The sequence below is a fragment of the Phaseolus vulgaris genome, chromosome 6, assembly GCF_051622355.1.
Source record: "Phaseolus vulgaris cultivar YP4 chromosome 6, ASM5162235v1, whole genome shotgun sequence".
Lineage (NCBI taxonomy): Eukaryota > Viridiplantae > Streptophyta > Magnoliopsida > Fabales > Fabaceae > Phaseolus > Phaseolus vulgaris.
Genome location: NC_143503.1, coordinates 28,860,055 through 28,886,140, shown reverse-complemented (window position 1 = coordinate 28,886,140; position 26,086 = coordinate 28,860,055). Strand labels below are relative to the sequence as shown.

Here is a 26,086-nt window from a genome sequence, read left to right as displayed (position 1 = left end):
ATAACTCACTTAAAATGAAAGGGAAAGAAAAACAAAATCACTTTTGAGCTTAGATTCTCTGTATCCTCTGGACTGTAGGCATGGGTAAATGGAAGAACCTTTCTGCTCTTTAATTTTGATCATGACAATGGCATGGCACAATCATTTTGCCCTCTCTGCAGTGATGAAGTCAACAGTATTTATTTCAATCTCCAAAGCCTATAATGGAAGCAATTTTCAGCATTATTAGGGCAGCTGGAGTTGCTGTAAATTAAAAGATCATCAACCTTAGAGGTGCATTGTAATCATGGTTTATTTTTGTATGAAACCAAACCAATTTCAATTTTAAACTAGTTTTTATAACCAAAATTAAATTTTAACTAAAACCGGGTTTTAAAATAAAAGAATTGAACATTGCATTATTAAATATTAACTTAATTGTAATTCTGATATCTGTATTTCACAATTTTTTAAATTTGGTCCCTACATTTTTCCCCATAATTTTAGTCATCTGAATTTTTAATATCTCTAATTTTAGTATTTTAATATATTTTTATATAATACTAATCCATTAATTTTAATTATTAGTAACTTTCTTTAATTATTCCTAACTTTTTCTTATTTTGGAGATGAGATATTGATGTTAGAAAAATATATCTAATATTTGGGGTTTTCTTACATGATTGAAGATGGTAATAGCTCCATGATAGTAACTTATTTAAATTGAAAATTGAAATAAATTAAAGATATTTAAAATCAAGAAAGTAAAGTTGTAGTAAACAAATTTTGGGACAAAAATTGTGAAATTATTATAGAATGTAGAACTAAAATTACAGTTAAACCCTAAATATTTGAATTGTAATTAATGCCCTAAATATTTGAATTGTAATTAACGGAGAAAAAATTTGTGAAATTATATTTAATTCAAAATGTTGTTGTACAACCCCAGTGAGTCTCTGTAGATTTGTGAAGTGAAATTAATGGGCAGTATTGAATTTAAGATCTGTGACCGACAGGTACCATTAACATTATGAGCTGTAATGGTTCATTTGTCCCAATAATAAGCGTTTGTTGGTGGATACAATGTTTTTAAGAATTTCTTTTACCGAAACTATTGAGTTTTTTTAATAATTTTAAATAGTATAGCATCTTAATGTATAAAAAAATAGTGGAAATATATTTATAAAATTTTAATGTTTTTTAGTTTGTTCATCATAAGACAACCCACCATTTTTGTATGTAAAAAATTAGCTTTACCTTATAAAATTTTACGCTACATTTAATTGTAATGTCAATTAAAGGTTTGACACTTGGCCACACTGATTTGGTAGAAGAAAGACGTTTAAAGTGACAAAGCTGACTCTAAAGTAAAATTTACGACTAAAAAAAAGTTGTCACATTAAACTAATTGCTGTTTGTTTTTTCATCATTAACAAATTTTGTAATTTGTATAGTTTTTTATTTATATTAATTATAAATTAACAAATTTCTTGACATTATCAATTTATGTACTTCTCAACGAGAATAATTTGCAGTCATAAACTCAATGCTAATTTTAAAACGAATATCACTCTATCCAGTTACCTTAAGGTTGTTCAAGTTAATAATGAATTAAATATCACAAACTCTTATTAGGTCACCAACAAATAAGAAAAGTCAGAAAAATCGCCCTAAGCTAACTCAGAGTCATATTCATAACAGAGATCATTGACTGCGACGTTCACATAAGTTTTCTTTTCTTTTGTCAAATTCTACACACGCTTAGGTGTTTTAAGTTTTTAAATTATGGTATTTTTTAAACAAAAAAATCATGTAAAGAACGAATTTTTTTATCAAGTTATTTTTAAATGACGAGGATAAAACAAGTAATATGACAGAATGTTTGTATTAAAACATATGAAAAGTGCCAAATTATTTAGAATCAATGTATTAAAAAAAGTTATAAAAGATTTACTTTATTTGCCCAAAGTTGTAGTGTAATCGATATCTTCTCCTTGTCAACTAAACCCACTTTATTCGCCAATAGGAATTTCAACTTCTGAGAATATGCTTAATGAAGAATCATTTTATTTTGCTGTTGTTGGTAGATTAGTGTTTTAAGTTTTGTAAAATAGTATGAATGCATAATAGGACACGTCATAACTCAATAAAATATTACAAAGGTTAAAATTTGAGTTTGTGAAAGAGATGGATGTTGAAAAGAAATAGTCCCATTCCATCATCAAGGTTGGTATCAAGTTATGGGATATATATATATATATATATATATATATATATATATATATATATATATATATATATATATGTTATGAACAAATTTTATATTCAAACGTAAGTACATGATTCATGGTAGATGGTTACCTTCACGGAATTTCTGGAATCGATAACCTACTCAACTTCTAATATTTTTATTTTTACGTTGCAAGGCACTTCGAAGCATACAAGTGTTGGGCTTTTGCGTTATACAACCCATAAAATTGAAGTGCACTACTATATAATTTAAAAATTCAATTTTTTTTTAAAATTGTATCAAGTTATTTTTAAATGACGAGGATAAAACAAGTAATATGACAGAATGTTTGTATTAAAACATATGAAAAGTGCCAAATTATTTAGACGTATTGTCAAAATCCATAATACACAATATGTGTTTTAATTTGTAAATTTTGAAATACGTTATTTTCAGTTTTTTTAAAATATATTTATATTTTAATTAAATTAATTTTAAAAATAATTAATTTACTTTTAAAAATAATTAATTTACTTTTAAAAATTATGTTTTTAAATTTTAAAACAGATAATTTATTTAATAAATTATATTTTTTAATAGGAATTCACCAAAAGTAAATATTTCATATAATATCTCATATATTAATAATTAAATTTTTGCATGATATTATTGATAAATTTAAAAATATAAAATTTAAGTACTAGACGACATTCTTTATTGTCTGTCCAATACATTTTGTGGATATTTGGTATCCATATTTGTGACGTACTGAACTTACCATAATGCACTGTGAGCTTCGTTCTATGATGGAGTACTTTCTGTCACATATTCACAATTGATCACACACACTACATAATGTTGGTGATCCTCTTGAGTATACCATGCATTCATTGAACTAGGGCATTAAACATTTGAAAAAATAAAAACAAAAAACCATGAAAATATAATAATGGAAAGAACTCACTTAACAAACATGTTCATGATATGGCAACAGTCATGTCTTACCATCATCTGGACTATGTGTTTCACAGGTAACAAGATGGTCGACAAAGTGCAATCATCGGTCATCAATGAGAACAAATCTTCTTTGAAAGGTGGGGGAGATGGAGTAATACAGACACATCATCGAGAGTGGTGGTCATTTAACCAACAAGGAGGTGGAAATTGTTGGTAGAGGTGGCAAAGTGGGTTGGACTCACTGGGTTGGTCCACCAACCTATCTTTATTTAGGTAGAATGAGTTAACATTTTGAACTCGTCAATCCATCACCATAGGTGGAACAGAATAGACTGATATGAAACTTTTATCAACGGTCTCATAACTAAGGTTGCATAGTGGCAACAACCCAATATTAAGCACCATGACCTCAATTTGTGAATGAAGGATCCCAAACTTACTAAACTTGCTCCATGGGAGACCATCAATCCTCACCCTTGGATAGTCTACACACCACATGGTCGGTGTAACTCTACAACAATGAAGTGTCATAAGATTCCGTAAGAAATCTTACTCAATTTTTTCGATGTCTCCTCTAACATATAGTGACAGTTACGACAATTTGTTCTCTATTCTTTTTTACAGATTGACACTATTTGTCTCTATCTAACTTGTGCTTGAGATGATAATTCATCTTTGATCTTTACCATATCTTTAGTAATAATAACAAATAATTAATCAATATTTAAAAAAAAATTAATATATACATTATAAATTGTGTAATCCAAAATGTATTTCCAAATTCATAAATTGCACACAGAACCACAAAGAACAAAAATATACATTAAATACTTTCCTCTTTAATGATAATGCAATTGTCGTGCTCAATGAACTTCCCGTAGTCTCTTCCACTCACGTATGGAGGAAGAAAATTCTCAAGGGGATGTAGGTATGAGGTGCAGCACGAAGAGCAGAAGAAGAGATGGAGAAGAAAAAAAGAGAAGTAGATTAAATATAAATACAAGGAGGAGGAGTTTCGTCTTTTCACAAGGAACTCTGGGTGTAGTTGATTTTATGAGGGTGAAGAATGCAAAACTCTAAGTGCTGCCTATTCTTACAAAAGCCCATGTTAGTTGTCACATAATTTGGGTCGGACTTGCGTGGGCTGAACCAGCCTACTGATTTCAAGATGCTTATAAAATTATAATTTTTTTTGTTAGTCTCCATATTTTCTGTCAAAAACGTTATTAATTTTCATATTTTTATATTCATGAATCTGATTATTAATTGTTTTTAAAATATTTTATTTTTTTCTTCCTATTTAGAAGTTTATCATTTAAAAAAATCAAGAAAATTAAATCTACGCAATAAATTCATTCATGTAAATAAAAGTACGAGACTATACCCGTATTTTGTAGAAAATATTACTATCTAGCATTAATTTTTTTTGATAAAATAATGCATGTCATACTTTTTTTTTATGTACATATTTATAAGATGAGTATAAAATATATATGATGAAATGTTTTAATTTAATTAGTTAATGTATAACACATATTAATATTAATATGTTGAAAAAAAAAATACTAACATAATAAGAACGTACCAAACTCATGACACAACAATACTCAAGTAAATTATATCTCTTTCTAAAAAACTATATCTAATACTGGCTAGTACAACATCAAATCAGCAAAAAGGTAACCTATAGCAAATATCAAGTCTTGCATAACTATTCCTTTTATTAATTAAAGGAGTAACTTTAAAAGTCATATAAACAAAGTAAAACACATCCCCACCCTTTTACCCTTTTAAACATAATACAAGTTTGAAAAAAAGGAGGTAGTAAAATAAGCTCTTAACTCTTTCTTCTTCTCCTAGATGGTAAAAACAATACATACAAATTTCTGTCACTGTAATATGTCAGAATCAAACTGAAAAATAGCAAGGAACAGATGAACTCGATCATCCTCATCTCATCAAACGCATTACATGGATAGTTCAGCATATTTTTTTTATACATATAAAAAAGGATTTACTGCATGTATTTTTTACTCTCTTTCTCTCTTTTTACTTATATCTTAACAAGAACATGAAGATAAGTTCTTCATCTCACTAATTTCCAATTCAGCACCTGAGATCACATCCAGTTTTGATCCTTGAAGAGTGGCAACATTGTTGTGACGAGTGGCCTTCCCTTTTCCACTTTCCAGTGACCTTTTTGAGACGACCCTATGAATCTGTTCCAGCAACTTGAAAAAGGCAGTCTCCACATTCTCACCACTGAGAGCTGAAGTCTCAGAAAAGAAGAGGCCCTGATCCTCTGCAAACTCCACTGCATCTTCTGCATGCACCACTCTTTGGTCTACAAGGTCTCCTTTGTTCCCAATGAGCATTATCACAACGGAGCTGTCTGCGTGTGCTCGCAGTTCGTCAACCCACCTAGCTACATGATCAAACGACTGTCTTTTAGTTATGTCGTACACCAGCATTGCCCCTAATGCACCTCTGTAATATGCACTTGTCACTGCCCTGTACCTACACCACTCCATACACTTAGTTCAGTTAAAGCAATCCCTTCTCAAATATAAATTCAAATAACATTTGTTGTCTTTAAAAAACATCTCAAATATAAACCCTTTTGAACATAATGTTTTTACTTCTCCTGGGTAAAGAAAGCCGACACTAAATTCTGAAAAATTATCCAACTTCACCAAGTTTTTATTTGTATATAGCCTAATTTGTACTTGTTTGTTACATTCAAGTCTTATTAAAGGGGGTTTTAAATTCTTATCAATTAAGCGACTCCTTCAACTACCTCATTTATATACTTGCATCTAATTGTAGATGCATAAAGAGGAAGCCCGGTTTGGCATTTTTAATTTCATTACCTTTATCTTGCTTACTTATTTAAGGGCTGGGTGTAGTCAGAATCTCGAATCTGCCAAATTCGATGAGCTAACATCACATGCAACAAGTATCACATTCTTCCACTACTGTTAAGAGTCATCTGGTAAAATATTGATGTAGTTTTATTTTTCTGTTTTTGAACCAGTTCAGGAAAATGATAATGAAAATGAGAATGTCAACAGCATGTGATGTGTGCTTGGTAATATAGGGTTTGTAAGTGAAATTGAGATGACATTGTTAGATACATACATTAATATTCAATTGGTATTATAATGGAAACTTATGCCCCCCTGCTCTTACTTTTAAGGGATGAACAAAATCAAACAAAATATGAGGCATGAGAGAGATAGAGAGAAAGTGAACCTTTCTTGGCCAGCAGTATCCCAGATCTGGGCTTTGATAACTTTGCTATTGATTGTGACAGTTCTAGTCTGGAACTCAACTCCAATGGTGGACTTGGAGTCAAAGCAGAATTCATTCTTTGCAAACCTTGAAAGTATTTGAGTCTTTCCCACTGCTGAGTCCCCTATCACCACCACTTTAAACACATAATCTATTTTGTCATGCATAGTCTCTTTCACCCTCTCAGTCTCAAACCCATTCATTTCCTGATTCATTTTCTTCCCAAGATCACCAAGAGCTCGAAAACAGATTTAAGTAAGGCACTTTCTTCTTGACCTTGCTCAAACTAGGCTATAAATCATGGGTTCAATCTTTCCCATTGGTCGTGGAGGTAAGTAGGAGAAAGCAAAGAATATGGAAAAGCTTGGGAAAAAGAAAGATCAAATGAACGACACCAGTGTTCAATCAATGGGAGCAAAAGAAGGAAATGAGCAAAGTAATGGCCCGGTCTTTGTCTCCCTTTAATGCTTTACCAAATTGAATGCTCTACACCAAATATAATAATATTTACATGACAAATTGTGGGGCATTATTACCTTCTGCAACTGAGATGCCACACTGTTGCAGAAGTTAGGCAATAAATTGAAAATAAGATACAGACAATTGATCAAGAAAATTTAGAAATTGTGATGCTTGGGAAAGGGATTGAGAATCACAGGTGATTTATTGAGTGGATGATGAAATGTCAAGTTCATATTTAGTTGATCTTAATTTCTGATGCAAGCATGCACATGCCTTTTTTTAACGATGTTTTTGCTGATTTATATCTATCAAATGAGTCCAAATTTTAATTATCTACTGAGTAAAAATGATCTTTTGTTTGCATCCTTGAAACGAATGCACAAGTGCTAATAATTAAATAGTTTCTAACTCGGATATAACATTATCTGAATTTCCTTAGCTGTTGTTCTGGTACCATGATGAATCCTCAAGTGGTGAGATACAGAAGAACAGCTGTTTAAAAAAAAGAAAAAAGAAAACTATCATAAATCAAAGTCTAACATAAGAAAGCAAACCATATTAATTTTTTATAGTTACTTAATTGAAAATGTAATTTCCTTAAATTAGAATACGAAAGCTTAGATTGGATCATGTTCTTCAATTAACAAGAATAGTCAGGAAGAACAGGAGCTGAAATGATGCTTTCTACTTGCTTATTTCCATTTTGACTAGACATGCATGCTCTTAATACAAAAATTTAAAATGAAACTCATCTAAAAAATTAAAATTAACTTATGTATTGAAGTTTCTACAAATTAATATTAAAAAAATGGAAACTTAATTTATTTCATAACTTTATTTTCTTCTTTTACAAAATAGGTATTAAAAAAGTGATATACACAGGAGCACAGTGTAAATTTGTAAAATGAGCATGGCCTACCAGTGGTTCTTAAAGGCCATGGCAGGGACCACATAATCGTAATGAAAGAAATAACATTCTAAAAATCCATTGTAGGGGCTACAATAGCATCCAGGTTGAGATTTTATGCACCGACAGAACTGGTATAGTACAGAGAATCATAATTTCTTCCTTGTAAACTGTAATAGTGAAGTTGCATGATCCATGCTGCAGTAAGAGTGATTGTTGAATTAAAATCACAATTTTTGTTACCAGTGGAGAAAGAAAAAACAAATTGTTTGATATTACAAAAAGAAGAAGGAAAAGATGAATGTCAGCAGAACAGTCCTTCAACAATGGTCATTTATTGCAGCAGCATCTAATCTAATAATATGATCCACGCACGTATATTCCTCTAAGTTGTTTGAGGGTAATTATCCAATGCAGCAAAGATAGAACCAAAAGGCTTATTTCAAAAAACCTTTTATTGAATTAGTTCCTATGAAAGAATTTCAAAACAATTTAAAAAATGGTATAAAAAACTCTTTCACTATGCAAAGGAGACTTTAGATAAGTTAAAGAATATCTTATCATATTCGATAGTCCAACTGAAAAAATTATTAAATAAAAATTAATTACTATATTAATTAAATTATATATTATTTTAAAGATTAAAAAATTATTAATATTTTAAATAATTTTAATTGTTAATAAAAAAATTAAATTAATTTTTAAATTTCTACCAAATTTTAACTATTAATTTTAAAATCTATAATAATTAGATACCAATCTATAAACTAGTTTATAAATTTTATTAATAATAATAATTATTTTAAATAATAATAATTATTTTAGTTTCTAAAATAATATCTAATTTAATTAATATAATATTTTTTAAAATTAGTTTTTATTTAATACTTAATAATTTTATTGTAGTAGTAGTAGAAGTCATGAAGTTAAGTAAATTTAAAAGAAAAATCAAAGTTTGTTCTTACAAAAAATAATTTTCTTTGATTATTCAATATTGTTTTTTCTCTTTTCAAAATTTCATATCTTCCCTCTTAGGAGTAATACAAAGCTTAAACTTAAAAGTAATTATTTCTATAAGCAATTATCTGTAATTGTAAGCCATAAAATTATATACAATATATATAACCCTATAATGTAGTTAAACAATTTTCATTGCGAATAAAAGTTAATTTCAATGAGTTACTTAATTTACAAAACAAAATGGTTGGTCCGTCTTAATCCATTAACTCTAGCTTATTGCCCTATTATTTTTTTATTGAAATATTTAGATTTAAGATTTTTATTATGTATTTTTATTAAATTTTTGGTGTTTTTAAAAAGTAAGAATGCAACTTATACTGCTGTTTACAAACTCAATTCGTCTAATACTAATAAAATAATTATAGTTAAATTAAATTGAGATTAAGTTATTAATCTATCTCGAGTCTTTTAACCTAAATTTCTCAATTTAAGTTAGTTCAGCAATCTAATCCGAAGCAGAACTGACTAGCATTTTCAATCTATTATTAATGGGTGGGCTACTCTGTTTTCAGTCCAATTTTAACAAATTTGTGATGAGTCTATCAAAATTAACAAAAATATAGTTAAGTATTTTTTGTCAATAGAAAAAAAATCTTGTACCATTTGTGGTGTTGTTGAATACTTAATGTAATAATTAAAAATATATTATATATAAAATGATTCATAAAGTAATAATTAATGTAGTCAAATTTAATTCATCATAGTCTCTTTCTTTTTCTACCCATGCTCACTGTATATGCAAAAAAAAGATGGTATTCCCAGTTTATTCAAGTTTATTAAAAGTTATAAAATTTTGTGAAATGTCAAATTTATTTAATAATGTTCTTCTTTTGATTTTATATTTTTAATAAATTTTAATTGATATGAGAAGATATGTTATATAAAATAAATTCTGAATATAAAAGTTTTTATGACAATAATGACGAAAAATTAAAGTAGTTAAAAATGATATATAATTATCTTAAAATGTCATGAAAAATTAATAATTTAATTTAATTATAGCAATGATTATCAAATAAGAAAGTCAAAATCCATCTGATAAAAAAAATCAAAATTCGTATAATAAAAATATATTAAATATATTTTCATGTAAAAGTAATATAGCTTCTATATATGTGAAAGTTGAGGGTTTTTGGGTCAACTAAATTTAATTTTTAAAAGAGATAAACCACTCATGGAATGTTGTATTGCATCATATCCATTAATTGAACAAAAGATGACTGCTTTTACTAAATACAATTGTGAAGTATAGAAACACTGACTTAGGTTAGCCTCAACAGCATTCATATGTGTTCCTCTGTGAGACTAGGTGGCCAAAACTTATCCTCTGCTTACTTTCTTCTCTTTTCCTAAACAAAACAAAAACAAAAACCAATCAAACCTAAGAACTTGTCCATCTCAAACCCACTTTCCATGGATACTCTCTCAACCTCTGTTTCAACCCTTAAAGTTTCCCCTTTCCCATCTTCACCAACCTTAACAAATCGCGATTTCTATCCCTTCAGAGCAACCCCCAAACGACCACAACAACCCCATCATGTTTTCTCCACTTCCACACCCACTTTTCTCCCCAAAACCAAATCTTTCTCCCACAAATCTTCCCCTTCGCTTCCATTCTCCCTCTCACACCTCAAACCCAAACCGTCTTCTTCTATATGCAACTCAAATCCCGCTACTGGGTATGCAGCAGCTCTCGTGGAGGTAGCCCAAAGTAGCAATTCCCTTCACTCTGTTCACAGGGATGTTGCGAGGCTTTTGAAACTGCTGCAAAGTGTGAGGTCACCCGCGGTTGAGGAGGGAAACTTTCACAGGCACGTGGCGGCGTTGCTGAAGATGCTACTGAAGAGGAACAAGGTGGGGATTGTGAAGGAGGTGCTGCAGGAGTTCGAGAGGATCTACGACGAGCTTTGTGGAACTCAAATGGTACTGGTTTCCTCGAAGAATAAGATGGGGGAAGATGAACTTTTGGGGATTGCCAAAAGCGTGCACCAGTTGAGTGGAGCGGTGAGAGTGAAGGTCAGAAACTTGATTCAAGAGAGTGTGCCCTCTTTTGCTGTATGAAGTGAAATTCTCAAATTGTTCATTTGATCAATCAGAGTTGCAATTGGTTTCATTTAAGCATTCATCATCAATCGAATAAGAACACTTTATTTTGTTGAGAAATTTAACTATAATTTCTTTTTCCTCATTACTTGCCAAAAGCAACAGTCGGAAAATTGCTCAGTCTAAATGTTTAAGCTAAATGCCACTTCAATGATTTACATCATCGTAGCTCTTGCAGTATTTTATTTCATTCATTGGAGGAACAATCAAATGAGGAATGAATTTATTTGCAAATTTTCAAAGGATTGTTTACAAAATGTTAATTTGCAGCATTAGCTATGAATTACAAAAAATTCAGTCATAAAAAATGTAATAAAAATTCCGTTGCCGGGACTTGAACCCGGGTCTCCCGGGTGAGAGCCGAGTATCCTGACCAACTAGATTACAACGGATTTCTGATATATGCATGAATCTAATAAATGAAATTCTATATACTTCCATATGAAATGAGCCTTTTGTTGATTCTAAATAAATAATAATAATCTATTTAGTTTTTGAAATTGTAATAAATATTCAAATTAAATTTTAAAATTAATTAAACTATAAAATAGTTCAATTAATAAATTTTAAAAAATATAATGAATTGTTAAATTGGATTTTGAAATAAATAGAATGAAAAATGATTTCTAAAATTATAAATTTCTTTTTGAAATACTAGTAATAATAGGTGGAATTTCTTAGAACATTCTTCAATGTTACATTTCACACCAACAAATACTAAAAGTTCTCTTAATATATATAAGAATTAAAATGAGTTTTAAACCATTGAAGTTTTGTGATGCATTCATTTAAAACTCACTCTCTTAGTTGTACTTTTCTTCTTTGAATATACTTTTTACACATTATTTCTGTAATTAATAAAAGAAAGTCTGCTTAGCTTAAATTATCTTTTATAGTTTATATACTTAAGAATTATTTTTCTTAATCTCGGACTAGTTTTAATTTAATATCATAATATGGATTATTTATTATAAATGTAAAACATATGTTTATTTACTATCGATTTTAATATAAGATAATTTAGACATTATACTTATGCAGTTAATAGTTAATTCACATGCTAAAATAATTAAATTCTAATCTAACTAATGTGGAAGCCTGATTTGAAATTAAACAATGAAACGTATTTTCTTGTTTACATTTCAAAATTAATTGAAGAGTTGCTATACATTGACAATTCTATAAGGTTAGATCACTTTGAAGTGGTTTTTGTTGTTCCTTATTTAAGTTGGAAGATGTTCCTTAATAAGAAATTGGTAAGACGTTAGTTCTTTATGTATAAGGGTTAGACCACTTTGAAGTGATTTCCATCTATTTATTTTTTATTGTTGATAAAAAAAAACTTTGATAATCCTATTTATTTATTTATACAATTAGCTTTTCCAAAATAATCTGCTTTATATTTTAATTAAATATCTTATTCCTCAATTTATCTTTTTCTTTAATTAAGCCTTTTTCTTTCAAGTTTCATTTCTTCTCGAACGAGTGATACCACATTTCAAGTTTTAAAAACAAGTAGTTTCCGATTCTACTATACAGAGCCATTGACTTAGAATCTAAGCTTTTCTTTTGAAGCAAGCAAGAATTTGTTATTGTTTGCTTTATAGAGCAAGAATCTTGAGTTGTTAGGGTTAGGGCATTGATTCATCGTTGCTCTAATTTTTTCCTTTGAAGACGAGACCGGTTTTCGTTGGCAACCTCGAGTACAACAATCGTCAATCAGACCTCGAATGCTTGTTCGCCAATTGTGTCGTCAACATGAAATCTGGTAAACTAATATCCTTCTTATTATTTTTCTTTTGGGTCATGTCATTGGCGTTTGTGTCATTCTTTTGACTTAGAGATATCAGTTAAGTATTAGTTAAGTATCAAGAAGGAACCTGAGAGGGAGAAGAATTAAATCAAAATGTTCGAAAGTTGATTATGCAGGTTGTCCACATGGTGGATGATCCTGAGAAGATGGTCAAGAGAAGAAGCACGAGAGCTTGCAAGAGAAACATCAAATTGAAGGATTATGGACAATGAGGAAACAGGGGTGTGGTTGCTATTGAAGGATCATGAAGCTCTTGGTCTTTATCTGTTTGATTCAATTATAGAGTAATTATGTTCTTGTACTTAGAAATCTGATACTGGATTTGTTCATTTAATACCAATTATACTTTATCACTGTTTCACTTGCCTTGTGTTACTACTGAATTCAATGATCCTTCTGTCTGAATGGATAAATATGCTTGAGAATGACATTCAAAATCTCTAATCTCAAATTTGGATTTAAACCCTTCAATTGCAATCATAATTTTCTTCCTCATTTAAATCTCTACAGCTTTACACGTCCATGTCCATCTGCCCTCACATATAATGCAGGTGTTCAATTCTTATGTTCCCAAGAGGTAAAAAATTATTTCCTGATTTAGGTGATGTCTGTTGGCTGGGGACAACTTGTTGACTTCCGTCATCATTTTAGAGTCTCTAATGCTAGTTCTGTTGTTGCAATTCGTGCACTTGAAAATTTTCGGTTTGAATATTAAAAACGAATACTTCTGTGGAGTGGGCTAGGATATTGTTTTCCTTATAATATTTTGGGTGTATTTACCTTTATTATTATCGGGGTTATAAGTGTTAGCAATGCACTATCTGAGTTTAATAAGAAGGTTCCATTTGTTGTATATTGACAGGGAGAACATGCTGCTATCAAGATGGCTCCAGGGTAAAGCAAAGGGCCACAAGAAACCCTAGACGAGATTAATTCTGCCAATTAGTACCAGGGTCCGTGATGTAGAAATACTCTTTGAACATCAGGGAAGGATCTTAATGTTATAATTCGTTGAAACTTTGCATTTAGTTGTACACACTAGATGTCACTAGAGCTCTTTAGTGCACAGATATGAGGTCAGCGATGTGATTTTAATATCTTTTGATAAATTCTGAGGTTTATGCTACTCTGTACATATATAATACACCTAGTTTCATTCTACGTGCAGTAAGAAGATCCTGGACTGAGTGATCTCTGTTGAGTATATGAGGGATGATGATGAAAAGGGTGATCATCCTAGAAGAGGGCTTTATGGGAGATCCCCCTGCCCAGGTTATTATAGAGCCAAGTCTTAACAATGGTTGTCAACGTAGCCCTGTGTTTGATAGGTAAAAATGCACCCCATGCTCTTTGTCGCTGCTATCATCATTAGAGTAGTTTTTAAATTATATATGAAATTGACATCTTAGTTTGTTGGAGATTCACATTGTGTAGATATATGATTAAAATAGAGTATATGAGTAGGTGTAAATATGGTCTTATAAGCCAATTTTGTAAAGTTGTTATTAGATCTAAAACAATTTTATAATATGGTGTCAAAGTCTTTCTTAGTGGAGTTTCTTGAGTCTATTGCACCACCTGCAATGAGGTTGCTATAAGATCATCTATTCTCAATGTAAAAAGGTGTGTTGAAGATTCTATATTGATTAGAACTATGGTAAAAACAGAGTTTTCCTATTAAGGTTTAGTAGCCTGTAGCCCTATTGTTGTCTGATCTTATACGTTAATGGATGTATTCAAGATTTTATAACGGTTAGATATATTATTACAGTAGAGTATATAACTACAATAGAGTATAATTAGATATATGATTACAGTAGAGTATATAACTACAATAGAGTATGATTAGATATATGATTACAGTAGAGTATATAACTACAATAGAGTATATAACTACAATAGAGTATGATTAGATATATGATTACAGTAGAGTATATAACTACAATAGAGTATGATTAGATATATGATTACAGTAGAGTATATAACTACAATAGAGTATGATTAGATATATGATTACAGTAGAGTATATAACTACAATAGAGTACGATTAGGTATATGATTACAATAGAGTATGTAACTAAAGTAAATCTTACTTTGTAAACCAGTTTTATAGAATTAAATTAGTTCTAAACTCACTTTATAAAATAAAATAGTTTTTGGTATTTTAATATTTTTTTAATTCCTTACTTTACAAAATATTCATTATTCTCTACTCTTTTGATGTAAAGTATAAGTGAAAAATGAGTAAAATAATAACATTTTACAAAATTAAGAACTACTCTCTAGTTTTTTTAATATCAGATATTTTTATCATAATCACAACTACTAATAAAAATAACTAATCGAGTTGAATTTTTTAATTAATTTGGTCAATGTACTAAATTAACCTTTATTATTAATGACTTTTAATTATTTTTCTCACTATTCATTAATATAAACACAAATACTCATAATATTTAACAAGGATAAATAAGAAAAACAAATCTAAAGTTGTATAAAAATCATAAATCTTATAAAAAGTGGCAACAACTTTTAAAATGTGTCTTATAGAGAGAGTACTAAAGTTTTTAAACATATATATCCAGATCTAATTTTGGAATTTACATAATCTCTAAAACAATATCTGATCGATTATATATTAAGACTTCTTTCTTTATATTTCAGATGTGCATATTGACTGTCGGTTTGGGACGAAATTCAATTATTTCTGATATAAGATGAAACTATCGAATGCTTTTAATAGTATTAGTGAGTGAGCTAGAAGTGCAAGAAGTGTATGTAATTTAACTTCTGTCGCATTCATTTCATTATAGTTAAATTACCTTTAGAAAACATTCATAGAGTGTGAAGTGAGTTTATTTAACTTGCATGATACACCCATGACACACAAATAACTTACAATTGATTGCAGAAGGGTGGAGTTTAAGTTGAGGATTTGGTGAGTTCTTGTTGAAGTGCCTTGTGAAGCCAGGCCTCGGCTTCTTCCATGATCCCAGGGCTAAGCCTGAGCATAAGAATGCAAAACTCAGTCTCATTGAGCTTCCCATCCCCATCAAGATCACCTTGTCTAACCATGGCCTCTGCTTCCTCTTTGCTCATCTCATCGATACCCAATAGAGCTGAATTTCTCATCAAACTCTCACCACTGATCAAACCCGTTTCTGGATCGGCCAGAAGCTTGAAACCTCCACACAACTCAGACACAAAGGTCTCCACATCCAGCTTCTCTGCCATCACTGGCAGCAAGTCCTCGAACTCTTCTTCCATCACGGTCTCTTTCGCGGATTGGTTGATTTCCATGATTTTGGGAGGAGAATGGATTCTTTGTTTCTTTTAATCGTGAAACGTGGAAACGAGGGTGGAGGAAGAAAGTGACTTTGGAGGACTTGGTTTTTGTAGAGATGTTAATATTTTCCCCTTCAACTAGAGTTTCAAGACCTGACTTGTTCAACCTAGAAAAATTTATTCGTAGAATATTCTATACCAAATGTGAGAACAGTCCGAGTATGACGTCAAATATATATTAATTGTCTTGCAAAGAGATAAAAATAGAAAAAATATTATAAAAAAGCAACACGAGTTAACTATGTTTTTTGGAGTTTAATCTCATTCTCATTTTGTTAGAAAATATTCAAGGCACGTGAATGAAATTTTAAAATACTAAATACAATTTATTTTTTAAAAGCAAAAGTAAAAAATATTTTAAAAATGAACAAATACCTTAAAATGAGTAATTAAAATAAAGTAACTAAACACTAATTAACCCATTCGCTTTGAATGAAAGATGGGATATTGGTGATGCTATAGAACTTAACATATGTTTGAGTGCGTGAAGTATGCAAGAGTTTGGCTTCCACGAAGCTTCCTCTAGTCCTTGTGCTTCAGAGGCAATAGCACAATTTTGGTATGCTTCTATTGTATATCTGGCTTATCTGCCAATGGGCCATCATCTTGATTTATTTGCTGCCAAACCACACAAACTTGCCTTCCTTTTGTCTTTTGCCACGGTGCCTCCTAAATCACCACATATTTCTTTTATCACATGTTAAATGTCATAACACTTTTAATGTTCTCTTAACAAACTCGCCAATTGAAAATCAGGATGACTCTTAAACTTTCTTTGAAGTTGTGACAGCATAGACTCTGAAAAAAAAGATCATTTTTAAATATATTATTGTTTACTATTTTTATATTGTTTTATGTTTATTTATAGATAGTGCTTTTGTATGAGACCGAGATGAGTCTTTTCAATTGTCCTCGTTGAGATTGCTCTCTTGGTTTTTGATTTCGGGTGGAGAATAGTGCAATCTGAAAAAAAGTATTTCGATGTCTAAGTGTAAGTTAGTATTTAAAATATAGTAGTTCTAAGTAATAAATAAGGTTGAATGTGTATACCTTTGTTTTGATCTTTGATGTTGGATCAAGATTAACATGAGCTATTAGGCTAATATCAGTATTAGAGTAGTATTAAGTTAATCATGTCGTATTAAGGAATGTTCTTTATTTTTCAATGATTGATTTTAGAAATGTCAGTAGTGGAGTATTCGGTTATAGATACCGATAATACATATAGATTAAAACTATTGTTTTAATTTATGTCTTTTTTGTTTAAATAAAATAGTGACATTTAAGTAAAAAAATATTACTAAGTTGGTTTATTATTTATTGTATCAGTCGGTACCAAACGAGCTAGTCACTCGATCTTAGTGACCAACTGACCACATTAAGATACATTTAAACCACTCAATAAATGGTAGCAGTGATTACATACAAATCATGATTATGACTCACCAATTGAGGGTAACACTCCCAATAAATCATCTAACACTGATTTAGTGGAAAATATTTACTTATTAGATATATTTTTATATTCTCCAAATTTACCAATATACCTCCCTATAAATCGGGAATCTAACATTGATTCGGTCCATTACAATAATTGTCCAGGACTAAACACTATAAATAAACTATCTACGGAGGTGTAAGGTCAGCTTCAATATGTTTTCACTATACACTCTTGACACAAACTACTTGCTTAATCGTCAGAGTACCTTTTTCAAGTCAATCATGACCGAACACCAACAATTAAAGGAGAAGATTATAAGTAAGGAGCAATGAGACAATCGATATATCAACAATTGTACTACCAGTTTGAGGTACTATCTAAATTCACCTAAACAAATATATTGAAGCTTTAATATTATTAATTATACATTATTATTCTTAAAAAGAGAGAAAAGTTCTAAATAAAACTATATGATTATATACAAGTTATGATGAAGAAAATTTCAAGAGAAGAGAGAAAGTTAAGTATTGGAGTTTTACACAATTTTGAAAGTACGATTACCCAATATTTCATTTTAACTATTTGTACCTTTGCTTCTCCAAAAGGAATCATTCATACGAAGGATTGTTTACACGATTAAATTTTGCGCATGGATTATTTGTACCTTTATTATTTCTCTTTTTTCTGTTTAGGTTTAACTTTTTGGTGTTATTAAAAATAACTCGGAGGTTAAATGTGTTGTTGGTCACCTGCAACTGAGACGGATGATTTCAAATAAAGCTCGTGAGTGCATGTTAAACAACTCAAATTAAATTAAAATCATTAAATAAAATAAAGAAGCGATCAATTAAGTGAGAAATTGGGGAAATATACAAATAACTTTCGAATAATATATAGATGTGCCAAAAAATTTTATTAAAAGATAGTCTTGCATTATAAATAACGACTCTTTAACTATGAACGTGACAGATTCTTTAGTTTAAATGTTAAATTATTTTAATCTGATCAATGGAATTTATAAATCAATAATGTCTATATCATGATTATTAGATTTAAAGAGTTGTTTTTAAATTGTTAATCTTTATCTTTTTCAATATATTAAGAAATTATATGGATAAATTAAAAAGTGAATATGTTTATATGAATACATAAGTTAAATTTGGTTTATAAAAAAGTAATTACTTTCTGATAGAATGTCTTGTTTAAAAGAAGAATTACGATAAATTTAGAGAGATGTTTATGATTTGTGTAAATTTTCTAAATCATTCCATAAAAATTAGTTACAAGGCATGATAAAAGTAAAAAAATATATGGCCAAACATCTTCAGAGTGTTTTTTTTTCATGCTTAATTTTAAAAGATAAACAAATGGTATGAGAGTAAAATTATCTTTTATTTTCGATTAAAGATTTTTTTAATAAGGAAAATATCACTAAATATATTTGTTAACAAATATGTTTAGTGATGTTTTATTTTCTACCAAAAAAATTATTTTGAGATGAATTTTATATAATTATATTATTTATACTAGTGGAAATATAAGTCATGTGTATTCGTACTTTTAAAATAATTAAGATAATTATTAAATATTATAATTAAAATATTGTAAAAATAAAAATGATCTTTTTGAAATATATTTTTATCCTTTTCTATTTATATGAGATATGGAAAAATAAAAAATGAAGAGGGCAGTTGTAGAAGGATAAGAAGTATCTTTTCTAAGAGCAAATTAATATAAGGGTAATTTAAAAAAAGTTTAATTAGAAATTATGTATTATATTTGAAAAATATATTCTGTATAATAAATGAAGAATTTGTATGAGTTTCATTAATAATATATTATTTTTTAGAAAATTTGATTAACTATTTTTACTAAAAGAATTACCTTTTTACCATTATTTTTTTTTTTTTATCACTGGGTGTTATTTTCTGAGGAAACTGTCATTTTCTCAGGAGAAGAGAGAAAAAAGCAGGCATGTAATTCATTTGTTGGTCTTGTGTTTTCTTCTTGTTCAAATTCACTGTGAGTGGAAGTGTTGGAACTTGGAGGTAGTGAGAATGGAGAGGGAAAGGGGAAAGAGGTGGTGGAGGGTGAAACAGAAGGAGGACTTGGTTTCCCTTCTGCGGAAATCATGGTACCATTTGAGGTTGTCGATCCGACACCCCTCTCGGGTTCCAACCTGGGATGCCATTGTCCTCACTGCCGCTAGCCCCGAACAAGCTCAATTGTACAATTGGCAACTGGAGCGGGCCAAACGCATGGGTCGGATCTCCTCGACCACCGTCACCCTCGCCGTACCCGACCCTCTCGGCTGCCGGATCGGATCCGGCGCCGCCACTCTCAATGCCATCCACGCCCTCGCCCTCCACTACCGTCACTCAATCTCACCGACAAATGGAAATGGAAGTGACGATGCAGTTTCTGTTTTGGAGAAGAAGCACATACTTTTGCTCCATGCTGGAGGTGATTCAAAACGGGTGCCGTGGGCAAACCCAATGGGGAAGGTGTTCCTGCCACTTCCTTATTTGGCTGCCGATGACCCTGATGGCCCCGTTCCCCTCCTCTTCGACCATATTCTTGCTATTGCTTCTTGTGCAAGACAAGCTTTTGGAAATGAAGGTTATTCATCACTTCATATACTGTACACATTTGAAACAGCTCTTATCGGGGCTTATTTGGAATAGTTTTATGTACATGCTTGAATTTCAGTTATCGTAGGTACTTTTACTTCGAAAACAGCTCTTGTCTTCATTTTATGCATTGTAATTCAAAAAGTTAAATAGTTTTTGCATGTGACGTGATTAAACATGACCAAAAAGTGTTTTAAGATGTTCAAACTGTTAACTCACAGAATTCTTTCAATCCTCACAGGTGGAATGTTAACCATGACTGGTGATGTTCTCCCATGTTTTGATGCATCCCTCGTGTCTCTTCCTATGGACACTTCCTGTATCATCACTGTTCCAATCACCCTTGATGTTGCTGCAAACCATGGAGTCATAGTTGCGGCTGAAACTGAACATTCAACTCAAAATTATTCTGTCAGTTTAGTTGATAATCTCCTGCAGAAACCTTCTGTAGATGAGCTAGTTAAAAGTAAGGCAATTCTAGCTGATGGTAGAACACTTCTTGATACTGGAATAATAACAGTTAGAGGTAAGGCGTGGTTGGAGCTTGTTACACTCGCATCTTCCTGTCAGCAAATGATTTCAGAGCTCCTAAAGAGCAAACATGAGGTATACTAAGTTGTTTACTATGAACATATTTTGTAGTTTTAGAGATGGAAAAGAAAAGAGAAGAAAGTAACGATTAATAAATTCTTTGTTTTGCATGTGTACACAGGGATATGATACAAAACAATTTGAGAGATAAGTTTATTTGACTACAAAAATAATTATGTTATGGATATTTGTAATTGAATCATTTTGTTCTATTTGTTAAGGTCGAGAATGCCATTTAATGTAAGAAGAGATATAATTACGCGGGACTTAATATCTGTTGCAAAGACTTCTTTCCAAATCTGTATATATATGGACTAACATGATCGGAAGTGGTATCCTCCTCATATTTGTTTTTTTTTTCTTACATTCTGCAACATGATCCAATAACTGAGCATGATGCTGTTCTATTGGCTACTCCGTTTCATACACTAATTTCCATTTTGGCAAACAAATTATAAATTTGTAAATGTTATAAATACACCAGGGACTCTTTACTATTCATTCCAGTGTCAATCATATCTTTGCGTAGTTTGGTTAGATAAAATTTTCTCTAGAGTTGTGACGCAAGGATCTCAAAACTTGTTTGGTAAAATGTGAAGGTAAATTATACGAATGCATTGTTGTCGAGAGATCTCTATTAATCCTTTTATGTAACAATATTGCTTGGAAATTCTGACCCAGGTTCTTAGGTCCTACTGCAGTTACTTTGGTTCGGCACCATGCTATAATGCTAGGTTTTCTTTCCAATTTAAAATTTTTTACTTAACGATTATTTATTTATTTTTCCCATTTGGATAGTTTGGTTATCTAACGTTTGGATCTTTCTGGATAGATTGCTATTCATTTGTTTATGTTTCTTCAAATGAGCAGTACATTACAATTGACAGAACTAATTTATAGTGTTATTTGAATAGCATGAAATCTGCGCAATTGTTCCTACTGAAGCACTTGGTGGTCTAATTCATTTGTAGAACAATGGAGGTATTTTATCTAAGAACAGACTATTTGTTGTGTAGATGAGTTTATATGAAGATCTGGTTGCTGCCTGGGTACCAGCAAAGCATGAGTGGCTAAGAAAGCGTCCTTTGGGTGAAGAACTAGTCAATAAATTGGGAAACAGGAAGATGTTCAGCTACTGTGCCTGTATGTCAAGCCTAATTGCAATGTTATCTTTATCTGTGTTTCTCCTCTTATCTATCTGTACTAAAACTCATATTTTTCCATTTCAGATGATTTGTTGTTCTTGCATTTTGGAACCTCAAATGAAGTTTTAGATCACCTCAGTGGTTTTGGCTCAGAACTGGTTGGTAGAAGGCATCTGTGTTCTATTCCAGCAACCACTGCATCTGACATTACGGCATCTGCTATTATTCTTTCTAGTAAAATTGCACCCGGCGTCTCAATCGGAGAAGATTCTCTCATATATGATTCATCCATTTCTGGTGAAATCCATATTGGCTCCTTATGTATAGCGGTTGGTGTCAATATACCTCTTGACAACAATTCAATCAAGTTCATGCTTCCAGATCGTCATTGTCTTTGGGAGGTTCCATTGATTGGAAATAGGGAGCGAGTTCTAGTATATTGTGGCCTTCATGATAACCCCAAAAGTTCACTCTCTAAAGATGGTACGTTTTGTGGGAAACCTTGGAAGAAAATTTTACATGATTTGGGTATTGAAGAAAGTGACTTATGGGGTTCTGCAGGCCCTGATGAAAAATATTTATGGAATTCAAAAATATTCCCCATACTTCCGTATGTTCAAATGATGAAGGTTGCAATGTGGTTGATGGGCTTAGCCAATGAAAAATGTGAATCCATGCTTACTTTGTGGAGATATTCTCGGCGCATCAGTTTGGAAGAATTGCATAGATCTATTGATTTTTCAACAATATGCATAGATTCTAGTAATCACCAAGCTGATCTTGCAGCAGGAATTGCAAATGCTTGCATCAGCTATGGCATGCTGGGGCGCAATTTGTCACAATTATGTAAAGAAATTCTTCAAAAAGAGGGTTCTGGAATTGAAACATGTAAGGATTTCCTAGCTATGTGCCCCATTGTTCGGGAGCAAAACTCTAATATACTTCCCAAAAGTCGGGCATACCAGGTGCAAGTTGATCTTCTTCGTGCTTGCAATGAAGAAGAGACAGCATGTGAGTTGGAGCCCAAAGTTTGGGCTGCTGTGGCTGATGAAACTGCTTCAGCAGTACGATATGGATTCAAAGGTACATGTTTTAATCATGTCCCAGGATGCCATTCTCAAAACAAATTTGCAAACAGTTTACGGCATCTATCTTGCATTCAATTTTTTTGGTGGGAGAACAGGGAGGAATCTTGGAACAACTTGATGACTTGACTTTTGTTCAACTTAACAGAGAAAATACACACGATTCATTTAATGATTTTTAAACATAGGATAAGTTATCTAGAGAAATGATTATGAGAATGCAATATTAAATTATATTAAAAAAAGTAAGGATCATTTGCTGCTTTCCACAGGCTACTTAACTTTAAAGGCACAGTATATTGCAAAATTTCTTTTCCACAATATTGTTTATTAGCACACTTAGTATAACTATAAACTATAAACTACCTGCTGGTTTCACAATAATCAATGGAAATGTAAAGTATGGTGATTATTTTTAAGAAGAATGCGCAATTTTAATACAAAGATCAATTAATGTAGTGTTAGGAATTTAGCTTCTATGTGCAATTCATGGTGAGTAATATTAATTTCTCAAAGTGTTTTCTCTCTGTATATTATTGTTACCTCTCAAAATACTGGAATAGAGTATCTAAAAGAATAATTAATTCTATTCTGGATCATTTGACGCCAAAAGATTGGTAACAACTTCTTTTAAGTTAGTCTTTTCACTATTTGTAATATACACTCTCCACTAATTTATATGTGTATGAAATTATGAATAACAAGACCGTTACTTCTTAACTCATGCAACAAAATTAGAAATATGAAGTTTTCACCTGTCTTTTCTGCAGAACATTTATCAGAGTCTCCTGGTAGCCATTCCGGTCAGGAATTCCAGAATAACAATCACAATAGCTGCATTCATCGGTCTTTCCATCCTAGAAAGGTTAAAGTAGAATTACCAGTTCGTGTAGATTTTGTTGGGGGTTGGAGTGATACTCCTCCATGGAGCATTGAGCGTGCTGGATGTGTTTTGAATATGGCAATAAGCTTGGAGGGTTCGTCACCAATTGGCACCATCATAGAGACAACTAAAACAGAAGGAATATTAATTACCGATGATGCAGATAACCAGTTGTTTGTTGAAGATTATACATCTATTTGTGCACCATTTGATGGAGACGATCCATTTCGGCTGGTCAAATCTGCATTACTTGTGACTGGAATTATTCATGATAACATTCTTGTAGATATGGGCATGCACATCAAAACATGGGCCAATGTCCCCCGTGGCAGTGGATTGGGTACCTCTAGTATCTTAGCTGCTACAGTGGTGAAATGCCTTCTCCAGATAATTGATGGGGATGACAGCACTGAGAATGTTGCTAGACTTGTTTTGGTGTTGGAGCAACTTATGGGTACAGGAGGTGGTTGGCAGGACCAGATAGGAGGTTTGTACCCTGGGATTAAATGTACTTCAAGCTTTCCAGGAATTCCCTTGAGGCTTCAAGTTTTTCCCCTGTTGGCTTCCCCTCAGTTAATTTCCGAGCTGCAGCAAAGACTTCTTGTGGTATTTACTGGTCAAGTAAGTAAACAGTTTGTTTATAGAAATATACATCTGGTATTCCTACACAGAGAGCTCTGCATCAAAGAGACTCTTTTCAGTGTTATTTGCCATCTGATATTACCTATAAGCTTGTAGTAAGTTGATCTTGCAACTAATGATCTTTGGGTAACTGTGTTTTCTGTTGATGGCATACAGGAAATCATTTGTATGTGGGATGTGTTATTTATTTTGCTTTGTTTCCTTTCTTTATACAAACAACAGCTAAGTCTTATCACAAAACGTTCAAATTTTAGTCAGTTTTGTAATTTTGTAGCTACCGCTTCTCTTCATTTAATTCAATAACAACTATAATTAACTTTGATTTCTATTGTATGTTAAACTGTTTTTGGTAGGTTCGACTTGCACATAAGGTATTGCAGAAGGTGGTTATTAGATATCTTCGCCGTGACAATCTTCTTGTATCAAGTATCAAACGCCTTGTTGAACTAGCAAAGATTGGGAGAGAAGCTTTGATGAACTGTGACTTAGATGAACTTGGTGATATCATGCTAGAAGCTTGGAGATTGCATCAGGAACTTGACCCTTACTGCAGCAACGAGTATGTTGATAGTCTGTTTTCTTTTGCCTCTCCGTACTGCTGTGGCTACAAGCTGGTTGGAGCTGGTGGTGGGGGCTTTGCTCTGTTGCTTGCCAAGGATATACAGTGTGCCAAGGAACTGAGACACAGACTAGAACATGAAAAACATTTTGACGTGAAAATATATGATTGGCAGATATTCCTATAATACGTGGTATGAATACCGATATTTTGTTAGTGTTAGACAGTTGTATTTTTTTTTTATCAAATTTATTTTTCCATTCTTTGTATATTCTATTCTGTATATTGGATCGGGGTCCATTATCTTGAGGATGATTATATCTCTTAATGTATTCCCTCTTACTGAACAAAACATGTTATTTTTAAGGAATTAATTAGTATATTTTATTTATAATATTAAATGTTTAACTTGTGATTTTTGTATTTTACCTGAATAAAAAAAAAATCTGCAAACACACTAAATATTTGCTAGTTAAAATTTAAAGAAATTCTTAGAATATCATTAATGTATGGTTCATGTTGAACACCATCAGATTATGAATTTATAGCGAAGCAACAGAACGAGAAATGGAATAACACAGAAATAGGAATTTGTTATTTCAAGTGAGGAGATGCCTATAGAAATGGATGTACAAATGTACAATTTACTTCATATTTCACCTTGCCAAATCTTGAGCCAAATCTGGAATAAAAACGGAGTGATTGATAGTTCCAAGGACATGTTCTGTACTGAATTTTCTCATAATAAAAAATTGAAATGTATCCTGTGATTGTTTAATTGCCTGTCATCAAATACGTAGCAAAGCAGATATCCAATATCCATTAATTTTTACATATAGCAATGACAAACATGAAGGATGCAAACTAAACACGAAATTGAGAATAATTTTTTTCTTGCTTGGTCTCTAGTGAGACGAATGGTCATTGAGAAGTGAGGTGCCTTTGGATATGGTCACACTGCAAGCCTATGGATATGGTCTCTCTCTCACTTCAAACTGCAAGC

The 26,086-nt window shown here is 31.4% G+C and overlaps 4 protein-coding genes and 1 non-coding gene across 5 annotated transcripts; 2 read left to right on the top strand and 3 right to left on the bottom strand.

Moving 5' to 3' along the window:
- Nucleotides 1-4,867: 4,867 nt before the first annotated feature.
- RABA3 (RAB GTPase homolog A3) lies at nt 4,868-7,172 on the bottom strand. The gene is made up of 2 exons (XM_068639835.2): nt 6,419-7,172; nt 4,868-5,683 (listed from the first exon to the last, which is right to left on the bottom strand). The coding sequence occupies exons 1-2, from the start codon at nt 6,670-6,672 to the stop codon at nt 5,227-5,229; spliced, it is 711 nt and encodes a 236-aa protein (XP_068495936.1). The 5' UTR covers nt 6,673-7,172; the 3' UTR covers nt 4,868-5,226.
- Nucleotides 7,173-10,122: 2,950 nt separating this feature from the next.
- LOC137831925 (ATPase, F1 complex, OSCP/delta subunit protein) lies at nt 10,123-11,009 on the top strand. The gene has a single exon (XM_068639834.2). The coding sequence runs from the start codon at nt 10,260-10,262 to the stop codon at nt 10,905-10,907; it is 648 nt and encodes a 215-aa protein (XP_068495935.1). The 5' UTR covers nt 10,123-10,259; the 3' UTR covers nt 10,908-11,009.
- Nucleotides 11,010-11,268: 259 nt separating this feature from the next.
- TRNAE-CUC (transfer RNA glutamic acid (anticodon CUC)) lies at nt 11,269-11,341 on the bottom strand. The gene has a single exon. It is a non-coding gene; the product is annotated as a tRNA-Glu (tRNA).
- Nucleotides 11,342-15,541: 4,200 nt separating this feature from the next.
- Nucleotides 15,542-16,254, bottom strand: LOC137831924 (calcium-binding protein KIC). The gene has a single exon (XM_068639833.2). It carries the CDS (start codon nt 16,060-16,062, stop codon nt 15,685-15,687), a length of 378 nt encoding a protein of 125 aa, XP_068495934.1. The 5' UTR covers nt 16,063-16,254; the 3' UTR covers nt 15,542-15,684.
- Nucleotides 16,255-19,493: 3,239 nt separating this feature from the next.
- FKGP (L-fucokinase/GDP-L-fucose pyrophosphorylase) lies at nt 19,494-25,477 on the top strand. Its single transcript, XM_068639832.2, has 6 exons — nt 19,494-20,167; nt 20,420-20,784; nt 21,786-21,912; nt 21,999-22,997; nt 23,770-24,503; nt 24,878-25,477. The coding sequence occupies exons 1-6, from the start codon at nt 19,606-19,608 to the stop codon at nt 25,268-25,270; spliced, it is 3,180 nt and encodes a 1,059-aa protein (XP_068495933.2). The 5' UTR covers nt 19,494-19,605; the 3' UTR covers nt 25,271-25,477.
- Nucleotides 25,478-26,086: the final 609 nt, after the last annotated feature.

Excerpts from the sequence above, each read along its gene's own strand:
- RABA3 (XM_068639835.2), bottom strand. The coding sequence starts at position 6,672 with ATGAATCAGGAAATGAATGGGTTTGAGACTGAGAGGGTGAAAGAGACT. Across the intron at positions 5,684-6,418 it reads GATACTGCTGGCCAAGAAAG|GTACAGGGCAGTGACAAGTG; the intron begins GTTCACTTTCTC and ends GGAGTGGTGTAG.
- LOC137831925 (XM_068639834.2), top strand. The coding sequence starts at position 10,260 with ATGGATACTCTCTCAACCTCTGTTTCAACCCTTAAAGTTTCCCCTTTC.
- LOC137831924 (XM_068639833.2), bottom strand. The coding sequence starts at position 16,062 with ATGGAAATCAACCAATCCGCGAAAGAGACCGTGATGGAAGAAGAGTTC.
- FKGP (XM_068639832.2), top strand. The coding sequence starts at position 19,606 with ATGGAGAGGGAAAGGGGAAAGAGGTGGTGGAGGGTGAAACAGAAGGAG. Across the intron at positions 20,168-20,419 it reads ACAAGCTTTTGGAAATGAAG|GTGGAATGTTAACCATGACT; the intron begins GTTATTCATCAC and ends CAATCCTCACAG. Across the intron at positions 24,504-24,877 it reads TTGTGGTATTTACTGGTCAA|GTTCGACTTGCACATAAGGT; the intron begins GTAAGTAAACAG and ends TGTTTTTGGTAG.